The sequence below is a fragment of the Saccoglossus kowalevskii genome, chromosome 21, assembly GCF_978046115.1.
Source record: "Saccoglossus kowalevskii chromosome 21, keSacKowa6.1, whole genome shotgun sequence".
Taxonomy (NCBI): Eukaryota; Metazoa; Hemichordata; class Enteropneusta; family Harrimaniidae; genus Saccoglossus; species Saccoglossus kowalevskii.
In genome coordinates, this window is record NC_140661.1 from 24,042,903 (window position 1) to 24,055,517 (window position 12,615).

The 12,615-nt window shown below is 35.9% G+C and overlaps 1 protein-coding gene across 1 annotated transcript in view; it reads right to left on the reverse strand.

The window, feature by feature from the left end:
• LOC100366480 (atrial natriuretic peptide receptor 1-like) overlaps positions 1-12,615 on the reverse strand; it is an 80,644-nt gene that overhangs the window by 20,417 nt on the left and 47,612 nt on the right. Inside the window, exon 2 of the mRNA XM_085495091.1 lies at positions 558-859. Coding sequence (XP_085351217.1) covers positions 558-859 — 302 coding nt within the window. The remainder of the gene's footprint in view (positions 1-557; positions 860-12,615) is intronic.

Below are 12,615 nucleotides of genomic sequence, written 5' to 3' on the forward strand. Positions count from 1 at the left end.
TATACCTGTTCGAGATTACGTGACAGTGCTGTGTGAACATTCTCCTATCATAATGACACTATCGATATTCAATGCACAATCCTGGCGTCAACAGAATTCAAACACAAGCACCAATAAACCTTAACCACGTTTACCCAAAAGACAGTTAGTGAATGAATCTTCGATTGCAGATTTAGCCTTCCCAGTGATCGACCTTTTTTTGGTGTTCAACCCCAAGGAAGATTTGAACTCGGGTCTACTAAGACAACCATTGGGATACTTTAAAACTTGAGATTAGGCGTATCAATATTGACACATCTAGGAAATTAGGTCAGAAATATGCATTTTGCTTGCAGACCCTAACATACCTAAGCGTCTATTTATATATTCATTATTATTGACACGAATTATCTTAGTCAACATGAATAAATAACCCTGCGAAGAAGTACAGCGTTAGTAATGGTAATTAACGGTATTATAATTAAAATGATGGTGTATTTCAAACGGAATGTACAACTTAACCAATACAAGTTTACGAGAATGTTACCTAGATTGATTTGTTATTTATTCATACGAACCTCTTCGTCTGGTCCATACTCGTAATCGAATTCATCTTTAGAACGTTGTTTGACCTCTTCAGCGAACGCAGCAAATTCCTCGTTCTCTGGTTTGTAGAAAGATAAAATGAACAACGCTTCGTAGGCCTTTTTAGCGTCTTCATTCCGTCCATCCGTGCCATTCCAAGAGAAGTCACCAAACATGTCCGTCTGTTTAAAGAACTCGATGCAGAAAAATGCATAGTCCCCGTTGATGAGACCTAAATCATAGGCATGTAGCATGAATTTTCTGACGTGTTCCCCTCTGGCCGAGATGATAATAACTGAAATTGAAATAGACCCAAATTTAATACAAACTCGTTGGCAGACTATACCTCGCATCATTCACATATATGTGTTACCACCATGCTTATGATACCACTAGCGCTTTCGGTTCTCACACATATCAAATCACCATGTAAAATGGACAATAATTCATAACGCATGTTTGTTTCATCGTACAGTTTACATCTGCAATAAACACATTTTATAAACTGATATCTGACATCGTATGACGAATTTCATACATATAGAACAAGTGTATTGCACATTTGAATAACAGACCACGTGATTTAGTCTGACTTCAGACTAAGTGTAATCTTGTTTGTGACATCATCTGTACAAATCCCGCGATGAAGAATTGCACACCAGGAAGGAATAGATTAAAAAGTACATTTGTGAAGATTCCCTTCGGCAAATACAGCGACGTGTTCAGTGAGTCAACATGTAATTTAGTTCTCCCCCAGAAAACATTTACACAATCGTGGATCAGACACTTGGCGACTACAAGTGAAAACTGACAGCATGCTCGGCTTTGAATCTAGTATGACACTAACGGCGCCGTATATTGGATAACAGATTGCGCAGTACGCAGGGCTTCGTAAGAATAACAAAAACAAATCACTGAAGCCTTTCCTCTTGCGTTTCACTGATTTTATTTTCATTACTGTTGAGACGACATAGACTTTGCACGTCATGTTAAGTGTGGTATTGCGCATGATTTTATAAACATGATGAAACTGAAATCTGCAATTACGTGACGCACTGAACGGTTCATCGTGATACACAGCAGACAACGCTATCAACACGTTGGGTCGCACGGTCTGTGTTAATTGGTTACAAATAATAAAGATCGCCTTTAATGTTACCTATGTACTGTTTGTTACGTGCTTAGACTATTATAGTAGGTATTTCACATCATACTAATGCAGTTTAGACGGGATCTATACATTATTATTGTATCAACGCAATACAATTAAATAACATGCGACAAAGATCTCATGTAAACACGTGGTGACAATGTGAAAACTCTTTAGAACCTCACAACAGAGGAAGGAAAAAGTCGATTTTTCGAGTAGTGGTTTACACTCGCTATGTGTGATCATATATGCGTTCACCTTCCACTACCATACTAATGTAGTAACTGTTACTAAAACAACAGTGTATGCTAGTCAAAAATCAAATGTAATTTAATCTGGTCTATTGAAAAAAAATCGAAAAAGCAATTTGAAAATCAAGAAGCATATTAAAACCAGAGAAACATAATGAACATCAGCGTCGGCGACAAATCAGCTCTCCACACATATACATGTATTAAAAACTACTAATATTTCTAATACACGTGTGTTATTACGTATATTACATGACCTACATGTTGCAAAGTGTCAGTCACGATGTATGTATTAACTAAGCAATACAAACAGAGATGTATATTTTCTATGTATAAGTCACATTTGGTCGACACAGCAGCGCTGTTTACATGGACATTGCACACACACATACTCAATTAAATCGTTTCCTTTCCGACCGGAAATTATCATCACAATAATACAGTTCAATAAAAATAAAAAACGATTCTTTGACGGAAACGACGAATGTATGCATTTCGTAAACATTACAACAGTATACTGTTAGTTGAAACATTTTGAATATTAAACTTATGTTCACGGCTAATGCTAAAAGGAATATTATTAATAGTGAACAGATTTGTATGAATAATTGCTCTACTGTCATTAGAAAACTATTTAAAAATTGTAAAGTACAGCAAATAAAGAGCTTGGTATTGCTCTGTATGTTGTAAACCAGAGGTATATATGCCCCGGACACGTAAAAAAGTACAACGCCCGTGATTAACGGCTATCTTTGAAAATCTGACGCTGCGTTGACAACTTTACGTAAATTCAAATCAGTGGAAGTGTGAAGCACAGTTTTGCATATAACAACTATTCAAGTATCAGATACTGTCAACCCAGACTGTTAACAAGGAAAGAGCCTAATTCCCCAAAACATGTCCGGTGATTTGTTACCAATATATACACATATTAATGACCTTGGGGTTATTTTTTACCTCCATTCGCACACTGACATGATATTGTTTCCACTGTTTATAGTCTGGATTAGATGTAATTGGCATTTGAATAAGTACAAAGCAAAACACCTGTAATTTTAAATTATACAATTTATATTGTTCAGAGACAAATTGTCAAAGGTATCGGCGTTGAGCCGAACCAATGATATTACATGTCTTGAAATGTTGATATATTGTCTACAATATTTGGAACTATAGAAACAGGTTAGCTGAATAATTGTAGTAACATATCGACACTTGGCAGTACTTCAGCGCCAAATCATCTTCCAAACCCTTGCAATGAGCTTGGTTGCAAAAACTCATCTCGTATATTGAACGCGTTAAATATTAACCTAATGTTTGAATTCCACAACAATAGTTTAATTTGTCATGTCTACCACTATTATTCCCCTATATCTTCTTCTGACGAGAACATACATTTCAAACAAAGACAATTTTACATGTGTTTAGATGACGTAAGCAAATAAAATACGCGTTGTCTGAAAAAACCCATATTGATTAGAGCTGAAAATGTGTTTAAGTGAATTGCATTAAGTACAAAATTAATCAATCGTAAGCAAGAAGGTACGGAAACGATTTCGAACCAAATTAAAAAGATGGCGTTTTACCTCACCATATATATGTAAAATAACACGAATATACACTCTCTGCTATGGAATGCTATTGACATGTACCTCGATACTATATATTTACACAATAGGTGCTGTCAATTTTATTGATAATTTAGGCTACGATTTATTATGCACTAAAATTTCTTTTGGTCCAAAATATATTGTTTATCCGCTTTGTATTAATATTACGTAGCTGTAACGAGCATTAGCATTTATGTGCGCATTTACGAATATCGAATCTAAACACTAAAAGCTTTTCAAAGTTATCCATAATCTCTCATTAATGCTCAAAACATAGTATTCTGTTTTCGTCGAAGAAAGGTATATGCCAGGCAAACCATTAACATTATGTTTATAAATGATTTCTGACGTCAGTAGATTGCAATACGAGATTCCGTTGCAAATCAAATTATTTTAGGCTGAACCCTCTGTGGGGGCCATTGTGATACGGTTTTTAGTGATGTACTATATTACAAATGGTAAATTAGATGACGTAATCCACTGATAAACCTGAAATACGAGATGAGGACATGCACAATGCAATTAAGAAATAGACATGAATATATTTCTATATATGTTGGTTCATTTGTTGCAATGTAGTTGATATTATCAATATTGGTTCATGACAAATACAATGTTTCTTCGACTTTTCGATGTTTTTTTACTCGTTTTTTGACTGAGGCAATTCCGTTTCGTAATTGGAGTGTACTAGTTATGTGCACTTTCATAATTGATCAATATGTGACACACAGTTTCAAATGTATGGGTACTTAGCGAATATTTAATAGAATATTTTATATTCGCTAGTTTAGGAACAGTAGTTTGGCAAATCAAAATACATGATGTTTGAAGGCACTCTTCACAACAAATATTTTTGTATCCCATAAAAATAACAAGCACGTGTTAGAAGTACGCACACTGTGTTGTCCAATGCTACCATAGTTACTCGGCTACTTTTATGGCTCCTGATTTCTTAAGACCGGAGATAAGGTGTGTTATTGCTCAAAGTAATAAGAATTGTTTTGCTCGTATCAACACTGCCTTTAGCAATACTACATGTTGTCTCTTATATTAGCTGCGAATAACTTTTAAGTCTCCATGATACTAATGGGTAAAATACCGGTCTTATTTGACTCGAAATTGTAAAAAACTTGTCGCTTCTTTGGACATTATTGGTGATTACAATTTTGTGATTAGGCAATTGTTTGTAGTTTCCAAATATTTGTATGTGCAACATGTCAGCGGTCCAACTTTGTTTGTTCGTGTGGTGCTTATATATTTAAATAATAAAAATTAACATCGACATCATGAGAATTGAACGTGATTTTCATACCCGTTAAAAAATTCAAATCATTAGAACACATTGGTATAGCACGTGAATAGATGCAACGACATTTGAAATGAGTTCTGCATTTCTATTCGTGTATTTGTGTCTGTGTTAGGTATCTCAAAAAATGTTTCCCGTGTTGCCCTTTTCTAATTGATTGCCAGTTATAAGCTCTCGACGTTGCACAAACAAACAAGCAGACAACGCCATACCCTGAACAGATTAAACAAGAAGTGTATGATAAAAAAATGCAGGATACACATATTCTCTAAAATTGAAAAATTATTCATAATGATTAATATGACTTCAATTGTGAGATACTTTATACCTGGTAATACCGCGTAGTTTTATTTATGTGTGTTTTAATTGCGAGTCATTTTAAAATTGCAAAGATTTTGTAAACGTCTCCTTCACTGCGACTCACAATCAAGTACCCGCATGACTGCCATCATTTATTACTACGACACGACTTTGTCTGTTCACCCATTTTCTCGTAATTAAGGCAGGTTCGTAATGGTTATATATAGAGTGCCTGTTTGAGTATGAAATGTTGGCGCCAAATGTGTCCAGTCTGACACAAAAGTACTCGGAGATGACACTTGCGTAATGTACTTTCGTTTTTTTCATTTACACGTAAATGCTTATCACCGTCTGTATCCGTGGGCGTTATCAGCGAAAGATGAATATCATGCAAATTGCGCAAACAATTAAAAATAGCTCATATTATGCAAAATTGCTACTACTCCTCAAATTAAAATCGCTGTTATAAAAGTTTATAACATTAGGCGACCCCGTTATGCCTAGGGCCAGGCTATATTTCAACATTTAATAGGAATGCAAGTCACTTAGCTAGTTGCATTCGTCAGAAAATGGGTTATTGAAACAGTGACGGTGAATGTCCGCAAGCTATAGTGGTAATACTTCAAATTGTACACCCGTATTAAACCTTGTTGTTGCCATCGCTCAGCGTGGGTCTGCTCAGTCACATATATCTGCTATGAAATGTACAGTCGAATCTGTACGATGGGTGAATGATAAGCTAACAAATCAGCTGACCGGGCGAACATTCTGGCACTCCAGTAGTGTTTAACTATAACGCATTCAAATAGTATGTTAAAGTGAGACAATCAAGCTGTGAGCAATTTTGATGTAGGGCTTTTGCGATAAATAACACGTAGGTGAAATATGTTGATACGAATTGTATCGGCTGTCTTTCAAATGAAACTTATCAGTAAATGGTGTACAATTTACATTTTAAATCCAGAGTAGACGCACAATATATATATATAGTTCATAACCTGTTTCTGGAATTCCAGATGTAATTACATTATTTAGAGGTACAATTGTGACATGAATTCTGATTAAAATTTGACAATTGTGACCAGTTATTGATCATTCTGAAACGTTTCAATCCGGGTATTTCAGAATGCCAATATCACTGTAAGTATGAAGATAACTATCGGTAGCGATTACAATCACAGTGTGATAGCTGTGCACTGCCCCGTGGCTACAATGCAACTAACGTAGCGTGCTGGGAATATACACGATTAATGGGTAAACATGTATATTGAAATGTACTTGCGTAGAGTGCGGAATATTTGAGCATATCACCATGGGAGTTACTGTATGAGAAAAGGTGGAAAACATGTTTCTTTTTTGTACGTTGGCTCAGTTGGTGATCTGAGATTTTATATAACACGCTTGTCGCGGTGTATTGTTGTACACATAAAAGTAAGTATGATGTCCCCATTAGTGCCGTATTCTGTGGTGTATACTTCCGATGTGAGTTAGGCAGCTCATTTGCGTAACTAATAAAGCAACGAAACCGGTTCATATTGAATGCAATTCGATACTTTTTTCGCCGTGTCTCACCGTGTTTTGCGTTTCTTCTTTATTGACTTATTGTAATTCGAATTCCCCCTCCTTTTGAAGTATAACGCAGTTACAGAGACCCATTGATAATGCTATGTTTCGATGGTGTCATGTGACAATAAAGAATGTATATTTCGGCATAAATGATATTATTTCGTCATGGTAGAATATAATTATTGCCAGAAGCAAGTAATACACTACGATTTGATATACCACGGTCGAATACATCATTACGGAAAGTATGATACACTGTATGACGAGTTTAACACCGCGCACAAACCACGATGTGATCACGTGACCATAACACGTTGTTAAAACATTTTCATGTCGATTTGTGAATTTATTCTCAAAATTATAGCGCGAGGTCAAATTTTATAGTTATGTGGACTCTCGTGTATTGTGTGTTCGTTCTACTAAATATAAAAGATACCAATACCAGCTGTCCTCTAGTATTTTGCAGCAAGACTCGTTTATTTATGATTAAACTAGGTATATTCTCGCAATTGTAAAACAATTACAGAATTTCGATCAAGATATGAAAGCGAATATTACCATTAGAAATGTCAACATTCCATATTACCACAAGAGATAAGATGTCAACGTTATGTTACAATTCAGTTCATCCGAGTCAGTAACTCATTAACATGAAGATTGATGTTCGCTATTAAATAACAAGAAAATGACAAACAAGGCAGAAGGACTGTTGTCAGTCGCAACAGCTGTGAGTGGCATATTTTGTTTTATCACAGCTTATATTTTTGCAAATGCATTTGCGATAACCTTCTAAAAGCAATACATGGAATTGTTTCACAGAGAGTTTACACAGTTAGGCATTAGTAAACAGCAAGCTGTGGAATTTCGTCATTCATTTAAATACCTGAATCTACGCATGCGCAGCTAACTGGTTCAGTCAGTGAGTGAGTTCCGTAGGTTACATACTTGCAGTATAGTCATCGTGTATATAGTGTCACGGTGAAAACATTTAGATATCTGTTGTTTATAAGTGTCCACCCACATGAACAGATATGTTATACAATTGCTCATTCGTGTGTATGGATTTACAATTTCAGATATCAAGATATCTTATCAAATAATTTCCATTAACGCTGTCACTTATGTTGCTGTTCTTTATTCAAAAACACGTAATGTTACCAATGCTCTACAATGCATCTACTGACACGAGCTAACATGCGTAAATATATATACCACGTCTAAGTAATATTGGTTCTGTGGGTTTAGAAGTGAACAAGATTCAAATTGAAAACGTTGTAATAAATGCACAGCTCAATACGTTAAGTCGTTAGCCGTAGTACGCACGGGCATAGAACATTCAGTCACGTTATTAATTGCGCATGACAGCCGACGAACTGGCGAACTGTTTTTAGTCTCAAGCCGTACCCATATTTATACACGCCGCATTTATCTCCTAAATGTCTAATAAGTTTGCATTTGCCAATCTACGCGTATATTTTAGTTCAGTATAAAACTAGAAATACGCAACTATTAGGGAGTTGCCTATTTCAGCTAGATCTGGCTTTCCAATACCAGAAAAGTGGACTGTTTACGCATATTTATGTAATAGCCATTAATGGTTTTTCCAGACCTTTTCATTCTGTATTTTGTTCCGGTCCAACAAGTTCAATGATATCCACTAGTGGTTTGCGACTGTGCGTCACGGTGGTAATGTTTGGTTCGTACAAGCATGCAATATAATGAATGCACCACAAAATCGTGCAACGAACTCAAAGTACGACAAATTCAAATCTGAATAAGATTAGATATAATCTGAACAAGCTCGAGCAATCAAGAATTAACGTAAAAAATCACGAATCCAATCTCGTAACGTGTAAGTTATATTCAGTCTTTGACCAAATTTTATTTCGGTGTTTTCGTTTGATGAGAAATACCTATAATTATTTCAATTTATTGGGTTTGACATGATTTCCCTTGTCGGCATGAGTAAAGAATGGTTCTATTGTGCACTACGAACCCCTTCGAAAGTATTCTAAAAATGTTAATAATGCTATGACATATCTCGTTTTATTGTAAAGGTAAACTTCACCCATTTACTACGTCTTGTCCGCATGAGAGTTAGTTACACCGACAGAGTCAATAATATAGCATCATTAGTTATCGGTTTAATTATAGCACTGCGTAGTACATGTCATCAACAGATGACATTATTTTCTACTTCTCTAGCCACTTCAATCATCACTGCGGGGATCCTATTAGAGTAGTCGGTGAACTTAACGTTGTAAGTAGCACATTAGCCCGAGGAAGATGCTTTTATTCAATAAGATTTGAGTTTAGGGGTTCCTCAACGTGGTACACCTGGCATAGTCAAACACGCGTTGTTGATAATGTAATACACCGAGGAGTGAGCGACTACATAGTCCTATTCAAATTAGAATGTGAAATTCACACCACGTAATTAAAAACACGCATTATTGGAATGTGACTAATAAATAAAATAATAATGGAATTATATTCTGAGAAAAAATGCATGAGATGTACGTATGTCGGTCGTTTAACATTTTGTTTTCCTGAGGTGTTTCATTATGTATTTATGTACCTAAATTCTTCAGAGGATGACATTTGACCATGATTTAGTGAATTGTAATATTAAAAAAATATAATCTATGCTGACTTCATGTAAGAACAGAGGTATGCGACAGTGCAATGTATGGTTACGTGAAATTTAGTGACAACAGTGCATGAGCTCGAAAACATGAATTTTTGACGAAAAGGAAAAACAACAGAAACTTCGTGATCGACAATGTAGTGTGGATATGGCATTTTCAGGTCAATCAATTTCGTCTTTCATTATTCTATTCATGTTATGATTCACAAGAGCCACCGCCTTCTTTCAACATCGATTGATCGCGTTAACATCAAGGTTATTTGTGTAAAAACGAATAAGTCGCACAATGGGCGGTGGGGCTGTTGCTAATTTTTTTTGCAGGATATATGCATACAGAAATGTGACAATACTGCCATTTTCCAGATACGCCATGTCTCATTCGTAGCGTAATTCCTGAAGGGATTATGTTCACATGTTATGAAAAGATTAAAGAAAACCTTATTTAATACACGCACTATGGACTGAGACTTTATTGAATAGTGCAGGTTGATATAATTTGGTCTGACAACATATAGTGTGATTGAAATGCCTTGAAAAGGGTTAAACCCACGTCAAAAATACATGTTTACTTTCATTATGCCCTGTCTGATTCAGCCAATTACAAACATATGCGACACACTATGTTTTTTTATTTGCCAACTCCATCTATTTCGCAAACGACTGAGCTGGCAGATGGGAGCAGACATCACTGAGCATAGATATACTGGGACATTCATTAGATTTGACGGTTTCGCATAGACTACTGACGATTCTCCCGTTGTGAAATAGATTATCATGCCGGTTTTGAGTAAACTTGGAAAACAATTACCACATGCCTTATGTCTTAATCAGCGGTGGCCACGACCTGTCTCAGTTACCGTATCACACGGCGTAATTTTTTTTCGCGTAATGTTGGTGATTCAATGTTGGTTGTTTGTTTCCGCCAATTTTGGTTCAGTTACAACACATTAGACAGACCCCTGAGATGGAACAACGTTGTTAACAGCCTGTCTTGCCTAATAAAACTCGAGATATGCATTATAAAATAAGAAACACATCATGGTAGCTGAGTACTATTTCACTATTTTAGTGATTAGTGTAGGTATATTAGAGTGACGATCTATCAATCAATTGAGACTGCCAACAATGCAGAATGTCCTATATGGTGCGCGGTTTAAAACTGCAATAGGTAAATACTTTAACCAATTTCCGCTGGATTCTTGGCAGGTTTTCATTCTGTAATTAGATTACAACTATTTGGGTATGGATAATTGACGCTCACACCTATCACACAATAATGGATGCTCACTTAAACATATACGCTGATACATTTTGACAACCCAACCATCATATCAACTTGATTTGTGTACGTATAATTGTGACACTTGCATCATCATAGACACTACATTTTTACCTAACTCCCAATGACCATAGGTGATATAAATTAATGCAAGATGTAGACCTCGTAATCAGTCACGTCAATAATGTTGCTTCAATATTGAGAAAGTCTGTGTACCGAGCAACAGCGGTTTGTATCCACTGTGTGGCAAGTTGTTAGTTTTTTGTGGCAATATCAGTACTAGTTAGTTACATCTGTTTCTGTATAATTCTTACATATTCACCTCTGCAGGACATACGTTTTTAGAAAAGTCTGGATTATCAATATCACAATCAAACTATTCTACTTTTTGTGTATAGACTTTGTAAACATCTGTTGGAGATGAACTCAATGTATTTCAGATTTTCCATTGAAAACACGTAGACATGCCAAAACATATATGATGACTTGGGTCTTGGGACTATTGGGACCAAAGACCCAGAATGTGGTTTAATTGCTTATTACGTGGGGAATAATCTTGTAAGCCATCGTGGAATGCACAAGTAATCAGTACGTCATGAGGCATAAAATAATGAGGCATTAATTTACCGATAATTGGAAAATGTGATCCTATATACAGGGTAATTTCTAATTCGCTTAATTGGTCAATCAATGACACATTAACTCGCACCATCATCATCAAATAATAATGTAATAGTGTCTCGACAGTTACCCATGCCGTTACACCGTCTGGTTGTAAATTACCAAATTAATAATTGTGAAACATCTACGTCACACTGCCATCGTATACTGATAGTTTCTTTATCTTATCTGCCACAGTTATCACACACTTACGTTAGTTGTGCGTATATAGCTAACTTGTAATCTTGAAATCTACATAATAATGGCACAAGCTATAAAACTGCTGAGAATAGACGAGTATACAATAGATATTTGAAGTTTGGTTACATGTAGTGAATGTACTTGTGTAGCTTGTGTTGTGTTCCCAGCTACTCTGTTTTCTGCGCTTTGACACTCGAACCTGATGCGATAGACATATTGACATCGTGTGAATGAGTAATGTCGTGACTTCAAATTTCGGAATTGCGTTTTATTGTGTAATTTCACCCAGACAACATGAAATGATTCTTTTACGTTGGCTACAAGATGAACCCAGTGATTGACGAGAGCTTTTCATCATACTGTGTGTGATTTCACGCCCCATCAATGTATTAAGTACATACGTGCTTGTTTCGATTACGTCTGTGCGATTGCACGTTGTTTTTTTTTTAGTTGCGCGGCGGTCATCATTGCTAATTTCCTTGATATTGTTCTTATTCATTAAAGTGCGAGAATAACGAAGAAAAACTCCACACTAGTCAAACTTACAACACTTCACATGCATCAGATATTTTAACGTGTAATTAATATCCGTCGTATTTTCTAGGAACTCGGCAAATGAGTCTTATACTACGGCTGTTTATAATTTCATAGTAAATGTTACGGGGTTTCAGTATAATACTGTGCTGTGTTGCACACCATTTGCTCCTATAGAGCCAGATTATATTTAAGACACGAGGAGTGAGTATCAAGCGAGGCACATATACTCCACGTATTCACTACAACTGTTAATTGTAAGCTTCATTTAATAGTTTGAAACCCGAGATGAAAACATGCACGGCACGGCTAATGCGCAGCACACCACCATCATACAGTAGAAAAATTACATTGTCTGCTATGATAACTATAGTTCATTTCATGTGGGCAGTGTTAATACATTTCATACACGTCTTCACCAACGCGACAGAGTGGACGCGGTAGGTTTAGTTAATATAATGATGTAACACGAGACACATTTATTTTAATTTGATTCGCCTGATGTAGTAGAGGCCGTGTGGAGCCAACTGTCAAAATATTGCATCTA